We start from the raw sequence: 23,271 nt of genomic DNA on the forward strand, positions 1-23,271 counted from the left end.
GGGGGGGGGGGGGCTCAAAAGACAAGGAAACGTCCCCGCTCGGCCTAGGAACTCTTTCTCTTTTGATTGTGGGTCTCGCACTCTGAAGCCGGCTTTTCGGGGCTCCGGGGCGTGCCTGCGCTTCCTAAGCAAAAAAAGGACAAAAGGCCGGCGTCCATGTTGGCACAATGACGCAGCATCTCTCCTGCCTGCCACCGAGCGGTGCCTGTTCTCCCGGCCGCGCTCGCTCCTCCCTCCCAAACACGAGTTTTATTTTCAGGTTCAGAGCAGAGCTGTCAGCCGGGGCCCGGGGCCGGGGCCGGGGCCGGGGGGCAGGCAGACGGGCGGGCCGGGCTGCCGGTGGCTAAATGGCGGCCGCCCTCCTCCTCCTTCCTCCCTCGTTCCTTCCCCGGTTGCGTTGGGGGCCTGGGGCTGATGGCGGCCTCTCGCCGGGCCGGGCCCCGAGAGCCCGCAGGCCACAGAGCCCCAGGTCGGAGGGTGGCCGCGGAAACTGCTGCGGGGGGCCGCGGGCTCGGGGGCGTCGCGCGCCGGGGCTCCCGCGCTCGCCTCCGCCGGGCGAGGCGGCCAGACGGGCGCCATTTCGCGCGCCGCCCGCGGCTCGGGCGGTGGCGGCTGCTGCGCGCCAGGCGGGAGGAGGGAAGGAGGCGGCGGAGCCGGGCGAGGGGGGAGGGGAGGCCGGCGCGCCGCCGCCCGCGTTCCAGGCCGCCGCCCGCGTGGACGCCCCTGGCCCGGGGAGGCCTCGACGACGACCGCGGGCTCCGCAGAGGTCTCGGACCCCGCGCCGGACTCGGGGCCCAGGCGGGCACGAGGAGGCCTCATGGCTAGGCGGGGCCGTGGGAGCCAGTAGCAAAGGACCACGGGGACGGTCGGGGCCTCGAGGCTCCCCCTGACTCCGACCGGTGCCTCCCGAGGCGGGGGCAGCCTTCCTCGGGGGCCGGCCCTGACCCTAGGCCGCTCCCCGCTGCCTACCCGGGCCTCGGCGCCCAAGTCTGGCTCTCCGAGCCCGAGGGGTAGGGGCCCCCTTTGTCCCCAGTTTGGGCTCGTGGCCCTCCCGGAGGCCACCGACGTCCTGATTTGGTCGTTCAGGGCACACCCTCCAACCCCGCGCTCCGGAGGCCGGGGGTGGTGGGGTGGGGGGTGGGGAAAGAGTGTAGCCTGGGAAAGCTGAGCGGGCCTTCCCCGGGATCCCCCGAGGCGGAGGGCTCTAGGGTAAGCCCTCACATCTCCGGCCCTTTCTCGGGGAGGGGACGAGGACAGGGCGGGCCTTTGGAAATGCAGATGAGTCGCCTCCTGCTGCTAGTCGCCCGGGCTGAACCTTCGTGACTCAGCGGCACCCCCCCATCCTTTCCCGAGTGAGGGCCGCCTGGGCAGATGGAAAGGGGGGGGGCTATTGTGAGGCTCCCTTTCAAAGAGGAACCTGCCCGGTTTGTGGCTGTCAAGTCCCTAACAAACCCTCCGACTTTGTCCTGTCAGGCTCTTGGCTGGAGAAGGGCAACCGCCCGGTACCCCCAGAGTGAACCACCCTCCTTTGGACAGCAGGAGCAGGCCTGATTTCACTCTGACAATAAAGGTAGGTGTGAGTCCTTTGCCAGCCTGTGAGGGAGATGTGGGGGGCTTGGGCCTGGAGCCCAGGGAGGGCGGGCACCCCAAACCCGCTAAGCTGGTTCTGCAGCCCCTCCCCCTCACAGATGTGCGGGAGTGTGTGTGTGTGTGTGTGAAGTCGGCTCCCTGCTGGGCCTGCACGGTCCATCCATCCCCGCCTGTCAGCTTCTGTTAAGCGTTTGGGGCGTGCAATTCTCTGCCGTATTGAGCCGCATAGGAGGCTGCTTGCAAGCATTTCCCACTTGTGTGTTGGGGGTGGGGGGTGCGCGGAGGGCCCTGGGTGCCTCTTCTGAAAGGCACTGTCTGCTGCCAGGAAGCCCGGCCCTACTCTGGCCCTCCCTTCCGGTGCTGAGTGGGGGCGTGTGGGGTGACTGTGTGAGCCAGCCTCTTCCCTCTGCTGTCTAGCTGCTAGGGAGGTCGAGAACACGAGGACCTGAGATCTGGGCCAGCTTCTTCTTGAGAAAGAGGTTTCTTGACCCTTCTCCCCATTCCTGGGAATTCCACCTTTCTCTGCGCCACCCCCCCCAAATCCTGTTTCTAAAATCAGACAAAAGGATTTGAAACCTGGCTAGCCACTTACGTGCTGGAGCTCTGCTCGAGCTGCTTAGTCTCTGAGCCCGTTTCCCCCTGTGCACAGATGGGGCTGGGTCCTGATTCCCAGTCTTGGGCATGCGGGGTAGAACCAACCCACTGCAGGGCCCAGTTTTCCACTCGGTAGGCGGGGTCTGAGAACTTGTATTTCTAACAAGGTCCCAGGTGATGCTGATGGTTGCAAGCCGAGGACACGCTTTGAGAACCTTTGGGCTGGGTAACACCTGGAGGTTTTGTGAGGAGCTAGTGCACTTGGAAACTCCAAGCTCAGGGCCGACACAGGCGTTAGCTTCCGGGTGTTGGCAACTCTCTCCTTACTCAAGAGGACTGCTGATCGTTTCCCACTGTCTCCAGGAAGCTCCACAGCTGGAGGTGGTGTGGCCCTTGATCTCTGCCCCCTCCCCCGTGTGATCTCTAGTTAAGGGATTACTTTGATGAACCATTTGGGCCCAGGTGCCACCGGCGTGCACCACTCCCCCTTCCTTGTGGGATGAGCCCGGCCCACTTTGATCCCACCCCTCAGTGTGAGGGCTAAACTGAGGTTTGGGGGAGCCGGAAGGGCTTGACCTGGAGGTTTGGTTGAGAGCCATCTTGGCACTTGCTCAAGGGAAGCTCTAAGTCCAGTGGTTGTGCCGGTGACCTTGGGTGAGTCTCTCCTGTGTGCAATGATAATAAAGATGCAGGCTGGAAACGGGAGTGGGAGGATTAAGTGCGATTAAGGGGGCTTGGCCTCACGTTCTGGCTTCACACTACTTGGCCTCCATTCCCATGTGGCTGCAGGGAGTGGGGGTTGGGCTGTCTGTGAGCTCCTCCCCCACCAACCCACCCCCAAGGCACGTGGCAAAGCCTCAGGGCAAAGGGGAAGACTGACTTTTCAGTAGGCAGGGAGCCAGTTCCATTTTTCCTCCTGTGTGGTTGGAGTCGGAGTCGTGGCCTGCCCTCAGCTGTTCCACGATCAGGTCATGATTTGGGGTCACTCTCCCAAAACACAGAGAGTAGAAGTGACTCACCCAAGGTCACGAGGCCACCACTGGCAGCCAGGATGGGATTCCAGGTGTCTTGACTTGCAGCCCATCGCCTGTGTCCATGGCACCCCCCCCCCACCCCAGCTGTCTGGGTTATTTTGGGCTCCCTCCCGTGCCAGCTGTCTGCTGGCATCATTGCCAGGAAGCTGGGGAAACTGTCTGGTTGAAAGTAACCAGCGTGGTGCTCTTGGCTCTTTCTGGCCCCTTCACTCGGGCTCATGAAGGTCTCCAGTCCCAGATCAGCTGGGTTTGTCCATCTTGTGCTTTGCTGGGGGTATGGGGGGGGGGGGAGGTTCACTCTGCTGCACCTGGCACCAGACGCCCTTCCCCCTGTTGGCCAGGGGGGAGCACTTCGTAAAAGTTGATGAGGTTCACATTCTTCTTATCCCATGGGGATCTATCTTCCTTCCACTCTGGCTCCCAACTCTGAGGATTTAAATTCGGTGCTATTGAATTGCTTTCAGCCCCCTTGATCCTCACGTGACTGGCTTGCTGCCTGAGGGTGTCCTCCCTCCCTTTAGATAGAGTCCTTAGGGCTTAGGGAGATGGGGGTCTTTATGACTGACGGGCATCGGGTAGTTAAATAATTGGTTTAAACTCCGCCCCCCCCCCATCCTAGCCACAGCCTGAAGGGCTATAGCCTGCTCCTCCACTCCCGCCCTTGGCACAATTAGGGAGCAATTAGGTGCGAAACTGCTCTGGTTGTGTGAGGGAGAGGTGTCCCGGTGACCTGTCAGGGTCATGCCCCCTCCCTACCTCTTTCACCTTTCTTTGTCCACCCCTTCCCCCACCCCAGCCCATCACCTCCTGGGGGCAGGGAGAGGCGGAGCAGGCTGCCTGTCCTCGGGCCGTGCTTCCTCCCGGCTCAGAGGCTGGCCCCGCCCCCGGTCTCCCAGCGAGCCCAGGGCGGGGCTGCTCCTGGCGCCAATCTGGTAGGGCCGTCCTGGAGAGGGCCACGCCGGCGGAAGGGCGGCCCAAGGCTGGGAGGTGGCCGAACCTGCCTTGCTACTGGACACCAGGGCCCCGCCTCTTCCGGCCCGTCCGCCGAGAGCCCCAGCCTGGAATACGACCTTTTGGACCCTCTGGGTGGAGACTGGCTCTCCCTGGACCGTGGCTAGAGGCACCCGGCCATCTTGGAGGCCGCCTGGGTCCGGCGCTGTCTCCAACCGGCCAGTGACCTCAGCAAGTCCCCGCCCCTGTGGGAGCTGAGGTTCTCCCCATGTGAACCAGGAGGAAGAAGGTGGATGATGACCTTTTGAGCTGTTTCCGAGTCCGGCTTTGTAAGGAGAGCTTTTTGTGTCTCAGCATGACCTCCCCAGCAGCACCACCAGGTACTGAGCCCTGGAGAGAGTCCTTGACAACCAGGCTATACCCCTGGCCACCTTCCATCGCCGGTACCTCAAAGAATAGCTCGGTTTCTTCGGTCTCATCTGGGGTGGATGACTCCTCAGGTGTGAGGTGACCTTTTAAGATATTCTGAGGTACCAGGGAAGTAGAAGCTGGAAGAGTTACCTTCCCCATCCTGTGCTGATCAGACTTTGACAAGACAGAAATGGATCTGGCCCTTAGTTCTCTCCTGGGCTCCGCTGGCCTTAAACTCTAGCACAGGCCAAGTGGGTTCACCCCACAGATGCATGCTGGCCTGCTCCCCTAGTCCTCGGTGTCGAACAGCTCTGTGTTAAGATCCAACGTACAGACTCTTTCTTGTTTTCCTAAACCTCTCCAGGAATTCCTGGTGACTAGAAGGTGAATGACTTGGGTCCTCAGAACCGCTCACAGGTAAGGGAGCAGGGCTCCCCGGGCGTGTGGGCAGGCCCAGCTCCTCAGCCCGCCTGCCCTGGCCCAGCTGCCTCTGAGGAAGCTCTCAGCAGCTGGCCTGGCTCCTGGGTATTTTTAGGTACAGATCCAGCCCCTACACCACCACTGGAGCCCCGTCCAAATCAAACACACTCCAGGCCGTGTGGGGCTGGGGTTGTGCCAGCCTCTTGGCAAGGCAGGGGTGGGTGGGTGGGTGGGTGGGGGAACGGCTGGGGCCAGTGTCAGCTGTTCTGCCTCCATGCACGCAGGGCTGGGAAGCCTTGCTTTTCCTCCCGGACACCCCTCCCTCCCTCCCATCCCCCCACCCACTCAGTTTTGTAGAAGCCATTTGTTCTGTCTTAAGTTGGGATCAGAGTCCTGTTTCTCAGGTGGAGAAAATGACAACTTGAGGTCAGGGATTTTGAGGAAATTTCGTCAGGAGGTGTGGTTAATAACCCCCAGGTGACAGTTTGCTCAGAGGGGGGCAACTGAACTCTCTCCCGCCCCTCCTCCTCTTGCCCTCCAGCCCCTCCCTGAGCTTCAGGGTCCCTGATTCAGGGTCAGGTCCAGGGCTGGCTTGTGAAGGTAAGTGGTCCTCCCCTCACTCAGAGGCTTCTTCCATCCTTCCTCTCCTGTTAGCCTCAGGCTGCCACTACAGAAGTGTGACCCCAGCCCTGCCTCACCAGCCAATCACAGAGCCTCTTGGGTCACCAGAGAGCTTGCGGGACTGGCTTTGGCTGGGCACTTCTTTTCAGGAGCTTTCTGTCCCATACCCATCTTGAACCTGGCAGCAAGGCCCTCCCTGATCTAGCCCCAGTTACCTTGACAACCATGTCAGGCCTCACTGCCCAGGTGCTGTGGAACCTGACGGGGTTTTCCAGCTACCGTGCCTTTGCCCAGGGTACCCATCCTGCGCCCACTGGTCCGCTGTCCCAACACTGCCTAGCTTGGGCTCAACCTTCCCCGAACCCTACAGAGGTTCTGGTCTCTAAATTGTTCACGTCTCCCAGACTCCTTTGGACTGCTTCCCCAAGATAGCTCCTTCCAGGCAGGAACACAGTTGCCTCTCAATAAACTTGTTTTGCAAAAAAGGAATGAATGAGTTGCTGTAAATTTGTATGGGGGGGGTGCTTGACCCAGCAGGTGGCCCTCTGACCCAATGAGGAGGTGGTGGGGCGGGCGTAGGACTCACTTGACCTGGAGCTGGGCCTTCCCTCCCTTTTCCCACCTCTGGGCTCTTTTTTTTTGCAAGCTTCCACGAGCGGTCGCTGCTGCCCTCTGGTGGTCAGACCCTGCCTTGCTTCCGCGGAAAACCTACCCGGCCTTTTTTAAATTGCGAACCTGGCAATTTCCTCCGTGAACTAAAGTTTACCTGATCTTTGCTGAGAACTTGAAAATTGAAAATCTTCTTGGGGGGTTATGGGGGGGGGGTCGTGGCTAGAAGATCCTGAGTCCTTCCTCTCTGAGGAAACTACCAAGAGTAGACAGGGTAGGACCTGTCCCTCACTTATCCCTGCCTCAATCAATGCCCACCAGCCACACACTGGCTCCAGAGGTCCCCAGCCTCTCCTGACTGCCGGCCTGGCTTGTGCAACGGACGGTTGGCCCAGGGGTCGCGGGGAGGGAAAGAATGGGGGATAGGAGTGATCTCAGCCAGCCAGCAGCCCCAGTAGTACCTGCACATTGCGCTCGATAAATAGCTGTTTCGATCAGGGAAGTGGGAGGGTTGGTGACAGTCCTTGGCATGAAGATACAAAGCTGCTGTCTGGAGGGCGCTTAATCAAATTTCAGGCTGGGGTGGGTGTTACGAGGGAGCCCAGCTTACCTCAACTAGATCTGCCCTGGCTTTACCCATTCCTTCCTCGACGGTGTTTTCCTCGGTTCATGCCTCTGCCCCTGCTAGAAAGAGACTTCCGCCCGCGTGGTTTGGGGCCAACCCCCAAAGGGTATTGTTCCGGAGTCGTTCACCTGCTCTCCAAGCTGCCCGCCCCAAGGCGATTGCCCGCCAGAGGGCGCCAGACGTCCACCTTGCGCTCTTGGGGAGGTGGTGGGGGTAGGTGAATGGAACCGCTATTCCCCAACCCCAACCCCATCACTGGCGCCCGTAGGGCTGGTCTAGGTGAGCAGACACGCCCCCATGCCAGCATCCTCCCTGGCACTAACAACCTACCTCGTGGGGGACCAGGTCAGAAGCCGACTTGCCCCAGGCCACACAGCTGAGGCGGGGCAACGACAAGGGGCTTTTCCCTGAGCCTGAGACCGAGGCTCCCGGACTCCTGGTGCTGGGGCAACGATCCGCCAATCAAAGGGTCTCTGTCCGGTTGGGGGGGGAGGCGAACCGGCCAATCAGAGGGTCCCTGCCAGAAGGGGGAGCCTGCCAATCAGAGGTGCCCGGCAAGGAACGGCGGAAACGATCGAATCTTGTCGGTGGGGGGCGCGCCTTGACATGAAGGGAAGGGAGTGGGAGCCGCGCTTCAGGCTGAGTGCCCCCGTTTCTCAGTTGCCTCAGTTTCCCTGGGAATGAAAAGTGAACGCCCCGGTCCGGGACCGAACAGAAAGGAAAACTGAGGCTGGGAGGTGGGCCCGGGTGGCTGCCTGGCGGAGGCGATGCGGGCACATAGTGGGCGGGGTTTGTCTCGCCCCGCCCCCTGGATCCCGCCCCCGCTCCCGATCGTTCAGCCCCAGAAGTCCGCCAGGCGCGCGGTTGCGGGTGCCGGCTGCTCACAGCTATGGATGCCCCCGGGGCCCCGGGCCCGAATGCGGGCCCGGGCAGGAAGGAGCTGAAGATCGTGATCGTGGGTGACGGTGGCTGCGGCAAGACATCATTGCTTATGGTGTACAGCCAGGGCTCCTTCCCTGAGGTGAGGCCCGCCGGGGGGGTTGGTGGGGGTGAGACTGCGGGGCAAACGGGCTTGGGACCACGGGGGGCGACGGACGGCCTTCAGCCTGCGCCTTGAGCCTGGACCCCGGCTCCCCGGCGTCCTGTGCGTAGAGAGGCAGCCGCCACCCCGGGGCGCCCCCTCGGGAATTCCAGAGCCCAGCAGGGTGAGGGGAGCTGAGCTGGATGGGGTGAAGGGGGGCGGCGCAGCTGAGCCCTGCCCCCACCCCGTCGCACCCCTTAAGAACCGGCCGACCCCTTCTCCGACAGGACTACGCCCCATCCGTGTTCGAGAAGTACACGGCCAGCGTGACTGTGGGCAGCAAGGAGGTGACCCTGAACCTATACGATACCGCCGGTGAGTGCGCCTGCGCACCGAGGGTCCCGGGTGCCCGAAGGGTTTCCCCCGCCGGGGCGTCCCCCTCCGGGCATCCCCGCCCACCAGCCGCTGTGGGGCCCTGACATCCCAGCACTCCTGAGGGCCGCGAGGGGCTCTGGCAGGGTGGCCCTGGAGGCTCAGAGGGCCTCAGTCACCCCATATTTGAAAGGAGGGGACTTGAATGAGAGGAGCTCCTGGGCCACCCTGCTAGCACTAATGTGCTGAGAACCCACGGCTTCATTCCTCTCCTGTGGTTCTAGAAAACCGTGGGCATCGCTTCTGCTTCCCATGGTTCCAGGCTTTCGTGTGTTGCATGCTGTGGTCTCTTAAGATTCTGTGGGCTGCGGATTTGAGTCCCCTGGTGCTAGGATCCTGTGGGCTGAATTTCTGGGTCCTGTGGTTCTAGAATACTCTGGGCTACAGATCAGAGCCTGTGACTCCAGGATTTTGTGGTTGACACTCCTGAGGCTCCAGGGTCCTGTGGACATAAATTCTGGGTTCCACACTAATTCTGAGTTCCACACTCCTGGGATTCCATCTGGTACAATACACGGTTCTGGAATTCTGTGGTCGTTTTGAGCCTGTAGTTCTAGGATTCTGGCTACAATTCTGTGTCTTCCTCATTCCCTGGGAATAAACCAAACACCGAGGAAGGAGCAGAGCTCCCACGTCCAGAATAAGACTCTCTTGGCCACCTGTGGCTCCTAATGCAAGTAGATTTATGCTAATCCTGTCAGTTCTCAGAGACCCTGTTTGGGGAGGGGGTATCCGGCAGCGCCGGTTTGGGGGGGTAGGGGCGGCTGTTGGGTGTCTGCCCTGTATCAAGGAGCTTCCATCCTGCCCTCAATCCCCTCCTGGGCTGAACCACTGGGGAACAAAGGTCAGGATCTCACCCCACCTCTCTGACTCAATGTTTAGTGACCTGCATGGAACCACGTCATCGGGTGCCCTGTCCCCTGCCAGCCAAGCCTTGTATATGTTAGGGGAAGTCTCCACTAGCCTTGGATGGAGCCAAAATCCAGACATCCCCTAACCGTAGGCAGCCAGTGGCATCTCTTCTTTCCACCGAGCAGAGAATCAGAAAAGGGATTGGCCCATCCCCAAGCTCCTCCTCCATTCCTGATTTCAGCAGCCTTTACTGTATGGTGGGCCCTGCCCTGTAGTGGCTTCTAAGGACCCCCTCTTATTGGTTGAGGTCCCCGAAAGTGTCCCCCCCCCCCAACAACAGGGGCCTGTTTCCAGCCCTGAGAACTGAGAAAGGCAAAGGTTGCTGAGAAACTCCCCTGGGAACATTGTCGTGAGACCCATAAAACTTACGGTGTTTCTGGGATACTTTCAGTTTCACATACTTTCTGTCGGGGACCCAGGGAGGGGCAGGCCTGTGAGCCCCACTTTGTGGGTGAGGTGCCAGTTTGTACTCTCCTCTGCCCTCCAGGACCTCAGGGCCTCTCCTATCAGATCCCTGGGCTTCACTGTTCATGGAAGCCTCCCTCTCAGACCCAGCACAGGGACCACTTCTGGTCTTTGTGGCCGCACCCAGAGAAAGATGCTCAAAGAACGTGTTAGGGCCGATTGTGGTGTGGAGGTTCCAGAAGTTTTCTGTTTGGTGTAAAGGACGGACTTGCACTCACAGCTGCTGCAGGAGAGACTGGAGAGGCTCCAGGCTGGTCATCAGAGGCACGTGGCCACCACAGCAATGGTGCTCTTCCCGCCACATGCTTTGGAGTCAGACCTAGGCTTTGATGCTGGCTCCCCGGCTATGTGTCATCTGGACCTCAGTTTCCTCAAATGTAATCAGGGCTAACTAGATTAGTCTTGAGAATTAAATTAGATCCATGTGGTGCGTAACACAGGGGTCGGTTCTTGGGAAGGGCTAATTGTTGTCATGATTTTTTAAGCCCCCTCCACCCGCGCCCAGCCATTCAGGCTCAGACCCAAGTCCAACCTGTTGGGATTCGAAGGCCTGAAGAGCTCCAGGCTGGCCTCCACCCTGCCCTCCCCGAAGGACCACTGCAAGCAGCAGAGAAACAGAGCTGGGGGTTGAACGACTCAGTGGAGTCCTAGGGAAGTCGACTGGCTTCATGGTCAGCAGGAGAGCCCAGGGATGAATGAATATTCAAGGAGAAAGAAATGTGGCCACTCCTTCTGGGGTGTCCCGCTGTGACCCAGGAAGCCCTGTCACAAGGAACGGGAAGGAGAGACTGGGTCATTCCTTTTCCGTGTGCCAGTGCCCAGCACGGTGACTGCGGAATGAATGCAAAAGATATTGGAGGCAGAGGCTCTCCGGGAGAATGTTCCATGTGATAAAGGCAGTGAGATTGTCTCTACCTGTGGAAGGACAGAGATCAAAAATCAGTGGCAGGAAAGGAGACCCAGTGGACCAAGTAGAGGGAGACAGTAAGCGGGGGAGGGGAGTGACTGAGCCAGAGACAAGGCTCTTAAAGGTTGTAGACGGTTCTGGAACCTGCTGAGCTAGACCCCGTGGTGGGGGCTGGTGGTGCAGAGTGCCATCTTTCCAACTGACCACCGGTGACCAGAGCTATGGAACAGGATTGGCCCCGGGAGGCCGAATTTCTCCGTACCCAGGACCTGGGCCGTAGGGGTGTGCGTGGGAGGCCAGTCTGGCTGCTGGTCTCCATCCTGCGGAAGCAGACGCAGACGCCACAGCAGTGGGAGGGAGGTTGGAGGGGCGACGACGGAGCTCTCAGTGCTGACGGGAGGGGAGGCAGGCACCGTGAGCTCTTGCCCTACCAGACTCACCTGCTGTGCGCCTGACACCCTCAGAGGCAGGAAGCTGTGGTGCGGTCGGGGGTTTGCTGGCAGAGGGGAGGCCGAGGCTAGGTGGGATGATAAGACACCGGCTAGGGGTAAAGCTGTCTGGGTCTTGGGGTGGGGCCCGGGAGCGGGGCGTTCAGGATGGGGTGAGGGTTGCCCCGGGAGGCGGGGAGCTGTGGTCCCCTTCCCAGCCTGAGATGGGAACAGTGAGGTTGGGGACAGACAGAGGAGTTGCTGAGTCAGGGAATCAGGGACCAGGGGGCTAAGATCCAGAAGGCCTGGGGGCTTGAAGAGCTGAAGCCTCCGGTCAGAGTGGCCTCCTGGGCTCCAGGCTGGGCCTGCGCAGCCACCCCTTCCTCTGGGGAGGAAACGCAGGTGGGTGGGGAAGTGGGTTCCTCTTCTGGCAGCTTCCCCTTCTCACACTGCCTGCGCCCCTCCCCTGACCAACGCCCTGGCCGGAGCTGGTAACCACCGGCTCTCTGTGTGTCCCGCGGATATGGGGATCACTGTGGCCCAGGGACACGCTCTTCTCAGCTTAGCTCCAGGCCTTAGAGACCCCTGCCTCTGGAAAGTGACTGACACAACAGAGCTCCTTCCCACAAAGGAAATACTCTCGTATGAGGTGAGAGCCTCACTTGCTCCCTGCCCCACAGCCCCACCAGCTTCAGGAAGATGGGCCACTTTCAAGGGAAGCTGTGGCCCAGAAGACCTTTCCTGGCTGCAAACAAATGCATCCCTTGCACGTAACTCCGTGCAGGCCCATCTGCAGAGGCCAGAGTGGGACCGCGGTGTGCTGCTAGACAGGGGACTCGGCCCCTTTAAGTCTTGGCATTAGTGTGCGTAAATGGGGAGGGCCAGAGTATCACCTTGTGGCTGGGGGCCCCCTAAAGCTTGTGGGTCCAAAGATCTGGGGTTAGATCCCCGCCCAGGCCCCCCATCCCCTGGAAGTTTCTGTTTTAACCGTAACCATAGTAGCAGTCCCTCACCTTCGTTCAGCTTTGCTTAGCCTACGAGTCTTTTACATCCGGTGTGGGGGGCAGGGTAAGCATCCCCTCTGCCGGATAACCAAGCTCCAGAGAGGGAAGGAACCCAGGTCATAGATCATGAGTCTGCGTGTAGCTTGGTTCTCCTGACTCCTATGGGAGAGGCGTCTAGGGGGGACACGAGGTCAACATGTCTATCTTTTGCAGGCCTGGTCCCCACGGGGAGGTCCACACTGAATCTTGCGAAAAGTTGAGCCAGGCCCAGTCAAGTCAGGAAGGCAGCCTGGAGGAGGGAGCTAGGATCCAAGCTGGCTGCCCATCCCCTCCTAGGGCCGCTACCCCTTTTACTCTCTCTCTCTCTCTCTCTCTCTCTCTCAATACCTGTATTGGCAGCCTTTTGGTCAGGCCTGGGACTTGTAGGGTGAGGACAGCTCCCTAGCCTCTGCAGTGGGCTGAGAGAGAGGCATCCCCCGCCCCCCCCCCCCCCCCCCCCCCCCAGTCTTACGGAGCTTTTCCTTAGCTGTGCGACCTTAAGGCGACTCACTTCACCTCTCTGTGCATCAGTTTCTGCGTCTGTAAAATGCGGTGGCAATCGCCCTACCTTATTAGCATCATAATGAGGTATGACAGCTTAGTGTAGGCGCTGGGCTTCAAGCGAAGCCGTGAGGGAACCTAAGAGCCTTCTTGACATGGGGGCATTGCGAGGTGTGTGGTTGATTGTCACCCCTTTTAGTATTGTTTTCAAACTCACGACTTCTCAAGTACCCATTTCACAGGTGAGGAAACCATTCGTATGGAAATGAGGTTGATTCCCAATTGGGAAGTCTGGAGGAGCCTTCCTGGGAGAGTCTGTGGCAGTTTTAGAGTGGCATGGCCCTGGAGTGACCCTAGTGTTGACCGAGTTGGCGCTCCAGCTCACAGGGAACCTGTCTATGACCTTGGAAAAGGTCCCTCTCGGCCTCACGGGCTCCTTACAGGAAGAACTTTCTCGGTCCTTGGCTTAGCTCCCCAGGGCGGCTGCTTAAGTGGACACAGGTGACAGAAGTGAAATGCCCTTGCGGGGAAACTGGAGAGGTTAGCGTGACACCTTAATCCACACTCATTTGTTCGTTCCTTCACCACTGGCCTGGCGAGGTAACTGTCCTCAGGGGCTTCTGTGTTCATGGGGCAGACAGAGCCAAACTAAAACCCAAAGTATGGAAGAATAACAGAGCCATGGTGGGGGGTGAGGCAGCAGTCAAGGGAGCTCTCCTGGAGGAGGTGATATTTCTGCAGACCTGAAGGAAAGGGGGGAGCAAGGCATGCTACCTGGGCAAGAACCTTTTGAAGAGAGATGGGCGAGAGCAGAGGCCCCCGGGGCAGGGGGCAGGCTCAGTCTGACTTCTTCCTCCCAGCCCCTGCAGCCCGACTTCTGCTGAAATCCTCCCCAGCCCGAGTTACTAAACCCCTGGGCTGTTGCAGCCCTGCTCTCTGCTGCATCAGATGGGAGCGGAAAGGCTTCAGGCAATGAGTAGCCAGGCCTGACTGGACACCTGCCAGGCGTCGGTGATGATTTTTAAGGACAGACAAGGTCCCTTACTCAGTACTCAGGGCACTTACAGGCCCTGGGGAGGCAGGCCCAGGCTGTGGACACCCAGGGCGGGGGACAGATGCTGTGTGGTGAGGGAAGACCTTGGTCAGGAGGAAGGAAGCCAACAGAGCCCAGGAGGCCCATTTTGCAGCTACTCGTCCACTCCCGCCAGATTTCCAACAGATCAGACATGCACGTCGTAACATCGTAGGGGCCCAGAAGCTATGTTTGCACAATGCAGAACCAACTAGAGCCCCGCTGGCTGTCAGCAGCACAGCTCCACCAGGACCCAGACAGACTGGGGCTAAGCCCTGGCTGGGTCACTGGTGCAGTGACCTCGGGGAGATCACTTCTCTGAAGTTCAGTTTCTGTGGAAATGGAAATATTCTTCACTTCCTGTCTAGCCCATCAGGTGATGGCTGTAAGGATTTCTTAACTGTTCATAGGCAGAAGCACTCTAAATGTGTGAAAGCATAAAGTGGTGTTACTGGGGAGAAGTAGAGAGAAGACAATTATCTTGAAGAAGGAAATAATGTGGACATTCAGTCTGAATGTCTTAAAGTAAAAGGCTGAGAAGGAAAGGGGGGTGGTAAGTAGGGAAAGCATTCCAGGTTGGGGGAGGGGAGCAAGTACAAAGGCCCTGAGGCACAGGAGCTTGGGGGGTTTGAGAAACAGTGAGCAGGGGGTTGGGGGCTGGGATGGGGGGGAGAAGAGGTCAGGGTCTGTGGGTGCCAGGTCATGCGGACCCTTGGGAGATGTTTGGATTTTATACAAAGGACAATAGGGAGCCATTGAAGGTATTCTTCATTTGAGGGGAGAGAGGCAGGATCTTATCTTAGATTCAACCACCTGCCGGGTGGAGAATGGGTTGTTGAGGGGCAGCATGGATCACAGGAGGCCAGTGGTGGCTTGCACGGGGATGGAGCCATGCGGTCCAATAGAACTTTCTGTGGTGATGGGATGTCGGGTATCCACACTGCCTGTTACGGGAGCCACTAGCCCTGTGTTGCAATTAATCACTTGAAATGTAGCTAGTGCAATGGAGAACCTGAATTTTTAATGTTAATTAGTTTAAACAGCCACATGGGGCTAGCAGCTACCCTACCAGACAGCACAGGTCTAGAAAGACATGGACCAAGATTAGGAGAGGGGACAGTTTGGAGGACACGGGCAAACCTACAGGACACCCCCACTGAGATGTGAATGTGGCCCGTGGGCTGGGTTGGAGCACAGAGTCTGCGGTGGTTGCCCCGGCTGGCTGCCTTTCTCCGCGAGATGATGGAACGCTAGTTCTTAGAAATCTGCAGGCACTGTCCTGGGGTGACGCCGCTGAACGCGCACAATTATGCTCGCCTGTTCAAGTGTTTACATGGAAGAGGACAAGTGGGACAAAATATAAACACTCAGGAATCTCAGGAAGGGAGTTTGTTTGGTTTTAAAGATTTTATTTATTTATTTGACAGAGAGAGATCACAAGTAGGCAGACAGGCAGGCAGAGAGAGAGGAAGGGAAGCAGGCTCCCAGCCGAGCAGAGAGCCCGATGCGGGGGCTCGATCCCAGGACCCTGAGACCATGACCTGAGCCAAAGGCAGAGGCTTTAACCCACTGAGCCACCCAGGCGCCCCAGGAAGGGAGTTCAAGTTTGAAATTGCCAACGTAAAAAAATTACTTAAAGGCATTTAAAAAAAAAAAAAGCATTAAAAAACCACACCCAGCCTTGGTGGCTGATTCAGTGGTGCGGGGGAGGGGCCAGGCACCAGCCGTCCCCCCGCCACTCTCCTCCTGGGGTTCACAGAAGGGCAGGAGGAATTGAACCCAAGGCCAGGCCTCTGGGCCTGGGGGTGCCCTCCCAGATCCTGCAGTGGCCTGGTCGTGCCCCAGCCCCAAACCTTCTTCTGGGAGGGAGCTGATCTGGCCTGAGTCTGTTCTCTTCCACCTGAGCGCCAGGGCAAGCTGGGGGGTTGGGGAGGGGGGTGGCCATACTTGCCAAGGACATAATTGCTAGCAGTTTCTCCAGCTTCTCCTGATTACCCTGTAATCAGACCTGGTTCTGAACCCTGCCTGGGTTTTATCTCCTCTTATCTTTGCTACTGTGGGCTGCCCCCTCTGTTTTACAGAGGAGCAAACCCAGGTCTTAGAGGCAGAGCCCAGACTCAGGTGGACAAGGAGGGGGTGCCTCCCTGACCCCTACCTCCTCTCCCGTTCCAGGGCAGGAAGATTATGACCGGCTTCGGCCCCTGTCCTATCAGAATACCCACCTCGTGCTCATCTGCTATGACGTCATGAACCCCACCAGCTATGACAATGTCCTCATCAAGGTGAGGCCCGGGACGCAGCCAGCCTGTCTCGGGTGGGGCCCCCGAATCTGGCCTTAGCCCTGAGGCCTGCCCTCTCCCTCCGCAGTGGTTCCCTGAGGTGACACATTTCTGCCGTGGGATCCCCATGGTGCTCATTGGCTGCAAGACAGACCTGCGGAAAGACAAGGAGCAGCTTCGGAAGCTCCGGGCGGCCCAGCAGGAGCCCATCACCTACATGCAGGTCAGGAAGGGGTCCCCCACCCCCACCTCATTTAATCCTTACAACCCCAGGGGCTCGGGCTGTTCCCATCCCCTGTCACACAGGGGAGAAACGGAGAACCAGAGGGACAAGGTTGAGAGGGACACGACTGACCCGCAGCGGAGCCAAGTCCCGCCCGCAGCAGAGCCAAGTCCCGCACGGGACTGGAGAGGCGGGCTTTGCTCGAGAGCCCGGCTCCCCTAGCCTTGAGGGTCGTGGGCAAAACCAAACCCTGCGGCTTTTCTGGGTGAGGCGTGAGACAAGAAAAGCAACACAAAGGAAAACTAGTAAGAAAGTTTAATAAAAAGCAATAAGCATTAATAAAAGTAAATTTTGGAAGAAGAGCTAGTTTTTACTGTCCTCGCCAGCTCCGCTGCCTGGATGGAGCTTGTGGGAAGGGGCAGGGAGGGGGAGTGGAGGAAGCCCTTTGTGTCTGGGGGCCTCTGGCTCTTGTCACAGGCCTGGCGCACACAGAGGCCCGCGTCGGGACGCAGCCCCCCCCCTCTCCGCCTGAGGAGGTGGGGGGGATGTGGGGGCCAGTGGGGAGGGAAGGGTAGAGGCCAGGATGGGGCTTCTCCGCTGCAGCCCTTGGGCCACACCACAGGCCCTTCCGTTCCATCCACAAACACTGCTGGGGACTGGGCCTGGGATGGGGGAAGGGCCTAGACCTTTGTCCCGCTTTGGAGAGTCCCCAAAGCCAGCTCCAAGTTCCCAGATCCGTGGGGGGCTGTCAGGAGGTGCCCCGTGCTCCAGGCTCATCTAATGCCAGCCCCTCCCTCCAACCCAGGGCCAGAGCGCCTGCGAACAGATCCGAGCCGCCCTCTACCTGGAATGTTCTGCCAAGTTTCGGGAGAATGTGGAAGACGTCTTCCGAGCGGCGGCCAAGGTTGCCCTCAATGCGCTGAAGAAAGCACAGCGGCAGAAACGCCCGTTGTGCCTGCTGCTCTGACCCCTCCGGGCAGGGCACACAGCCCTCATGGCAAGACTGACAGGGCCTAGGCTGCTAGGCCCAGACTGTACCCCAAGATCCTGCTCTGTCCCCAGCTTTCCAATGGCACTTTGAGTTAGGGGTCTCCGTGTGTCTGGAGCCTGTGGCTAGACTTTTAGAACATTCTGGCAATCTCTCCTTTCCCAGCTGGGGCTCTGGCCAGGAACTCACCTCAGGGTTCCCACGCCTGCAAGGAGATGGGTGAGGGCCCCAGACTCAGTCCCTCTGTTCCCTAGAACCAGCATTTGTCCCGAGGACGCGGGAGTACACAGCCTCCCCCCAGCCATGTGCGTCCCCCTTTGCACACCCGCCAGGTCCTGAGAACCTCTGCTTGAAACAGCCGCCTCTGGTACGTGCGTGGGTAAATGTGGATTTGTCAGCGCTCCACACGGCCCCCCACCAAGCCCGCCGCTCCTGCGTCACCCGCCTCCCTGGGCTCCTGAGATAGGCACGGCTGCTTCCTCCAGCTTCTGGCTTCCTTCCTCCAGGAACGTGGGGACCACAGTGGGATGGGGACTTATCGGGACAGCGCATGCATCAGCCCCGGACATGGGGGCTGGCACCGGCCCCTATCCCTACCCCTCACTCCCCGGCCAAGACTTCAGTCTTAACCTTCGGCTCGGCTGCCATCTTCCCAGAGCTGGGTGCACATGCCCAAGGGGGAGAAGAGACTTTCTCAAGAAGCAAAAGGTACCCTGGCCCACCCACCCAAGCCCTGCTCCAGGGCGCCCCCCCTACCAACCCCCCCCCCCCCCCACTGCCGGAAACTCAAGACAAAGAGTGACATCAGCTGCGAGTGATCGTGGGCAAGTCACTTCTCTCTGCAGACTGTTTTCCTATCTGCAAAAGGACAGCACGGACTCATGTTAATAGTCATCACGCTGCTTCCTATCCCTCACAGCCTCCACTGCTGCCACACCGAGACTGTCCTGGCCTCCTGCAAGAACACGCAACCCCCGGCTGTAGAGTCACTGAACTTTCTGGAAGGTCTGGGGCCAGGAGTTTTTAAACAAGTGCTCCAGGTGGTTCTAATGCCCTGGAGAAGGAGAGCTGCTTACTTCCTGGGTGAGCTACAGGTCCGTGTTACTGAACCTGGGATGATGGCTTGACGGGGCTCCTGCCCCCTCCATGCCCCCTCAAGTATGCGCTCAAGATCTCCTGCCTCAGCCTAAGCCTCTGAAGTCAGCTGCTGGAGAGAGAGACAGAGAGAGAGACTCCTGTACCCCATCCCACCGCACCCCACACTGGTTCCCCAAGGCCTCATGGACAAGTGATGGTATAGGGTGGCGGTTAGCAAACCATACTCTGTGGACCAAATCTGGCAGCTGTGTGTTTTTGTAAATAAAGTTTTGTTGAGACTCAGCCACACCCATTTATTTAGGTATTGGTGGCTTTGGCCCTCCAGCTGCTGCTGAGGGAAATGGGGACCAGTTATCTGGCCCTTTACAGAAGACGCTTGCCGGCTCATTAGTCTCAGGAAAAGCCATGTGCCTCAGGGCCAGACGGAAGACCCCAAGGAGTGAGAGGGCTGGTACGAAAGGGAGCGGTGGGTGTGCGGCACCCAGAAAGCAAGCACCCCATGCTAAGCGGGCAGCTAGCCCAGTCGAGTTTTCCATTTTTCTAAGGAAAGTTGAAATCTGGATTTTTATGCAGACTCTTACTGGGGTGGAAAAGAAATTTCTTAAAAATGTAACAGTTCAAAAAGCGCAAACTCCTCTGGGGGCCCAAGCAGGACTGGGGGTGCCGGCTGTGAACTCCGCCCAGAGGACCCGTGGGGAGGTAGTTAAGGGGAGCTGAGACCCCTGTGTGGGAGAGAGGGCTGCAGCTCGTGGGGGCAGCGGGGCGGAACATTCCCCCAAGCCTGCCGGCTTCTTCACCCTCGCCTCAAATACAGAATCGGACACAAAGTGCCCAGCGGGTTTGTCCTGACCTCCCAAGTGCCACCTGGAAGGGAGCCTGCTCAGACTCTCTCCACCGCATTCCAGAACCTGAGAGGAAGGTTGGGAAAGTGGGGAGGGTGGGTGAACTCCACGATGGCCTGAGTCTCAGCCAGCGCTGAAGTGCGGATCCCACTCTGAGAACTCGCTGCCAGGATTCCGGGAAGTGGGCCGAGGGGTGGGGGTCAGGAAGCCAAACGCAAGTGTCAAAAAAAAAAAAAAAAAAACTAAAAACCAAAACCTCCAACCGCCCGCGGGATGCCGAGGCTGGGGCGCCCTCTGGTGGTCACAGCGAACCCTCCCGCCTCCGGCCCACGCGGGTGGGGGCGTGGGGCCAAGCCCGGGGGGAGGAAGGGCAGCTGTCCCCGGGTGGCCGGCAGCCTGGGAACCGCAAAGAGCACAAGGCACAGACAGACAGTGGTTCTCTGAGAACTTAAATACCCCCACCGCAGAGCAGCGGCGGCCAGGAGAGCTTACAGCAGAAGCGGTGGGCCCCGGGGGCGGGGGGTTCCACAGGACGCCCGGGGCTTTCCTTCCACCCACTGGGGATCCGTAAGGAGCCGGTTGGCACCCCAGCGAGGCACATCCAGACCCCAACCTGAGGGGCTCCCTGAGGCTTTCGGCCACCCCACCCCAGGAAGACGGACCCAGGCTCCACCGTAGCCAGGAGGGCAGCGCGGGAAGACTGCGGGTTCCGGGGCAGTCGGGAGGAGGCCGCGGTGAATAGGTCATAAATAGGGAGACTGGGGCAGGCGAACGTTGTACGGACAGGCAGGGCTCACGTTCCTCTTGTCCGCCAGGGACCAGGACCTTGACCCGCCTCCCCGCCATGCGCTGGCCCCCGAGCTGGCTGCTGCCAGTGGCCACAGACCCCGTGAGGAGAAGTGGGCGGCAGTGGGGCCGGCTGGAAGCCCCTGCAGTCTTCAACCCCCCATGGGGGGGGGGGCAGAGGGGGGCGCACAGGTCCCTTGGTTCACAGCTTCTTCCCCTTGTTTCTGTTCTTCTGAAGTTTCGCGTGCACGACTTTGAGTGTGGTCAGGAAGTTGCCCAGGAAGAGGACGAGGAACGTGAGCGCCAACACGAACACCTGCGCAGGGGCGTGCAGGGCGACAGGGGAAGGGGTGGCAGGGGGAGGAGAGGAAGGGAAGAAAAGGTTGAGTCAGCGCTGGTCAGCTCGCTGCTGAGACACCTCTCCGGCCAACCACACCCCCTCCCCCAACCCACCCCCGCCCCTGCCCCCTGACCTTGCAAGCCCTTAGCACAAGCCACTGGCAAGCTGCAGAGTTCCCACAGCAGAAAGCAGAGATCTGGGCTAACTGCGTGGGAAGGTGTCTCCTCTGGCAGCCGCACAGCATTCAGTAGGGTTCTCAGATACTCGGGGGTCCCCGGCTTCCCGGATTCCCTCCCACAGTCTCCCAGGCCCCAGTGCCAGGGAGCTCTGGGCACAGGGCCCCATGGTGGGGAGCGAAGGGGTAGCTGAGGAATTCTCTCCAAGCTAGCCCAGGCTTCCCCAGGAGCCCCCACCCTCATCCCACAGCCACAGGCACATGCACACGCCTGCGCATGCGTACACACACACACACACACACACACACACCACCACCCCCCCCCCCCCCCCCCCCCCCCCCCCCACCCCCGACCCCATACCTGCCATTCTCTGCATTCCTCGTGGCTGGAGAGCTCAAACAACGTGACGGCATTGTAGAGCTGCCAGAACTGGAAAGAGGGGAGGCAGGCAACACTTATCCCCAACGGATTCCCACAGACACGCATGTGGGGAAGCCCTGGGAGTGGACCAGGTCTCCCAGCTTCTGGTATCAACTGTCCTATGACCCTGAGAGTCCCCCCAAATGAAACTGGGGCACCCTAGGCCAGAGCAGCCTAAAAGTCTGGGGCTCAGCATGCTGGTGCTGAGAGCCATTTCTGGCTCCTGCCTGCGGCTCAGGACCCAGGGGCCATCTCTGCCCCAGAACTCAGTGGGGCCAGCTCAGGGATGGCTGGTGAATGCGGGAGACGCCTGAGGACCTTTTGTTCCCAGGGGTCAGCCCAGAACAGGGGATACGCACAAATTCCAGGGGACTCACATGGCCACAGAACAGGAAAGGCAGGAGGAAGGTGAGGCCCCGCCACATCCAGGACTGGAATCCTTCTGTGGAGACGAAAGAGGAAGTGAAGGGCCGGTGTGAGGGGGTTCATTTGCCCCCACAGCCCCAGCAAGCGCTTAGTGCCTAGCCATGCCAGTCCCCCGAGATTAGCCACGTGGGACGGGGTCGGGGGCAGCCCTCACCTGTCATCAGTGTGTGAGCACTCAAGTATGAAAATCACCCAGATACCGTGCACAACACCCGTCACGGGGTCTGACCGCTCTCACGCCTCAAGTCATCACGAACTCACAGGGCTTGACAACGCTTCCAGAAAGCTGACGGGCCAGGCACCGGTTTTTGATAATGTCTTTGATCTGCGTGGGGTTTTGCATTTCATAATGGACTTCTGCACCTATCATTTCAAGTAAGTCTTGACAAAGTCGGGCCTACTCTGCAGAGTAATTCGGTAGAAATGACCATCTCAAAAGATTTGAGAATTTTATTAGTTTCCTGTGAAAGTTAAGACTCCTCCAAGTTAAGAGTTAAGAAACTCTTAAGAAAGTTAAGAGTTCTCCAAGCTCTTCTGACTGGGCACTCGACCCGTGAGTTAAAGAAGTTGAGCACAGGGGTGTTGGGGTGGCTCAGTAGATTGAGTGACTGACTCTTGATTTCAGCTCAGGTCATGACCTTAAGGTCCTGAGATCAAGCCCCATGCCAGGCTCCAAGCTGGGCATACAGCCTGCTTAAGATTTTCTCTCTCTCTCCCTCTCTGACCCTCCCCATTGGGTTCTCTTGCTCTCTTTCTCTAAAAAAAAAAAAAATATATATATATATATATATTTACATATATGTATATTATATATAAAAGTTAAGCACACATTCCCAATGCATCTCTCTACATATTTATATGTAGCCATATTTTTTTAATTACTATTTTTTTTATTCATTTGACAGACAGAGATCTCAAGTAGGCAGAGAAGCAGGCAGAGAGAGAGGGGGAAGCAGGCTCCCTGCTGAACAGAGAGCCCAATGTGGGGCTCGATCCCAGGACCCTGAGGTCATGACCTGAGCTAAAGGCAGAGGCTTAGCCACTGAGCCATCCAGGTGCCTCGATACATAGCCGTATTATTTTTTAAGTAGGCTCCATGCCCAGCGGAGAGCCCAACTCATGACCCTGAGATCAAGACCTGAGTTGAGATCAAGAATCAGATGCTTAACAGACTGAGCCACCTGTGCCCATATATGTAGGCATATTACACAAATTATACATGCACAACATAATGCATATATAATTACTTGTATTACAAAGCACAGACCAAAAAATAGGCCTTTAAAAAGGATAAGACATGGGGTGCCTGGGTGGCTCAGTTGGTTAGGCAACTGCCTTCGGTCAGGTCATGATCCCAGGGTCCTGGGATAGAACCCCGACCCGTGTTAGGGAGGAGTCTGCTTCTCCCTCTCCCTCTGCCTGCTGCTCTGCTGTGCTCCTTCTCTCTCTCTCTATCAAATAAATAAATAAATTTTTTAAAAATAAATAAATGAATAAATAAATAAATAGGATAAGGCGGAAGCCAGCATGGAGGCCTGGCACACAGCTGGCCACAAGCTTGTCGACTGAAACAGAATCCACGATGAATTATGAAAAGCAACTCAGGTAAAGGGCGGCAGCCCAGGCATTGTGTGGTAGGTGCTGTTATGTTCTTACTGGCTCATGCTCCCAGGGCAGTGAGTAGCGGTGAGGTCTGGGGGAGCAGGGAGGGGCCGGTACTCGTCCCCACCTTCCATCCCCTCCCCAGGCTGGGGGCTACTCACCCACTGTGAGGTCCAGATGATTCCTCTCCCCCAGGGCACGCAACCGGTAGAGGCAGCCTCTCTGGTAATAATATTGCAGGAACTGGACACAGCCTATAGGGGGAGCACAGCGCCCGGCTCAGGGTCCAGAGGACTGGATGCCAGCACAGCATACACACATGCACACGCATGGGTCTTCACAGCCCAGAGGGCACCCTCTCTCACCCCAACACACACACACACACACACACACACACACACTTCAGCCTGAACCTACACACACACACACACACACTTCAGCCTGAACCTACACAC

General features: G+C 58.6%; 2 protein-coding genes and 1 long non-coding RNA gene across 8 annotated transcripts in view; 2 read left to right on the forward strand and 1 right to left on the reverse strand.

The window, feature by feature from the left end:
* LOC132023126 (uncharacterized) overlaps positions 1-6,106 on the forward strand; it is an 8,690-nt gene extending 2,584 nt beyond the window's left edge. For 3 of the 6 annotated variants that reach the window (XR_009405863.1, XR_009405864.1, XR_009405868.1), the window contains 2 exons: positions 1,474-4,997; positions 5,542-6,106. This is a non-coding gene — a long non-coding RNA (uncharacterized LOC132023126). The remainder of the gene's footprint in view (positions 1-1,473; positions 4,998-5,541) is intronic. The other 3 variants (XR_009405867.1, XR_009405866.1, XR_009405865.1) reach the window with 3 other exon arrangements.
* Positions 6,107-7,436: 1,330 nt separating this feature from the next.
* RHOF (ras homolog family member F, filopodia associated) lies at positions 7,437-18,506 on the forward strand. The gene is made up of 5 exons (XM_059408357.1): positions 7,437-7,876; positions 8,164-8,251; positions 15,809-15,918; positions 16,004-16,138; positions 16,944-18,506. Exons 1-5 carry the CDS (start codon positions 7,745-7,747, stop codon positions 17,103-17,105), a joined length of 627 nt encoding a protein of 208 aa, XP_059264340.1. The 5' UTR covers positions 7,437-7,744; the 3' UTR covers positions 17,106-18,506.
* Positions 18,507-19,498: 992 nt separating this feature from the next.
* Positions 19,499-23,271, reverse strand: part of TMEM120B (transmembrane protein 120B) — a 42,895-nt gene continuing 39,122 nt past the window's right edge. The window contains exons 9-12 of the mRNA XM_059408355.1: positions 22,978-23,070; positions 21,166-21,230; positions 20,729-20,797; positions 19,499-20,168 (exon numbers count right to left, since the gene is read on the reverse strand). Of these exons, the coding sequence (XP_059264338.1) occupies positions 20,055-20,168; positions 20,729-20,797; positions 21,166-21,230; positions 22,978-23,070 (341 nt within the window). The 3' untranslated portion in view covers positions 19,499-20,054. The remainder of the gene's footprint in view (positions 20,169-20,728; positions 20,798-21,165; positions 21,231-22,977; positions 23,071-23,271) is intronic.

This window comes from Mustela nigripes, chromosome 8 (genome assembly GCF_022355385.1).
Source record: "Mustela nigripes isolate SB6536 chromosome 8, MUSNIG.SB6536, whole genome shotgun sequence".
Classification (NCBI taxonomy): domain Eukaryota; kingdom Metazoa; phylum Chordata; class Mammalia; order Carnivora; family Mustelidae; genus Mustela; species Mustela nigripes.

What these genes read in the sequence shown, in the direction of transcription:
- RHOF (XM_059408357.1), top strand. Translation starts at nt 7,745, where the DNA reads ATGGATGCCCCCGGGGCCCCGGGCCCGAATGCGGGCCCGGGCAGGAAG. An exon ending in ATGACAATGTCCTCATCAAG is followed by an intron (nt 15,919 to 16,003) that starts GTGAGGCCCGGG and finishes CTCCCTCCGCAG; the next exon opens with TGGTTCCCTGAGGTGACACA. An exon ending in AGCCCATCACCTACATGCAG is followed by an intron (nt 16,139 to 16,943) that starts GTCAGGAAGGGG and finishes CCTCCAACCCAG; the next exon opens with GGCCAGAGCGCCTGCGAACA.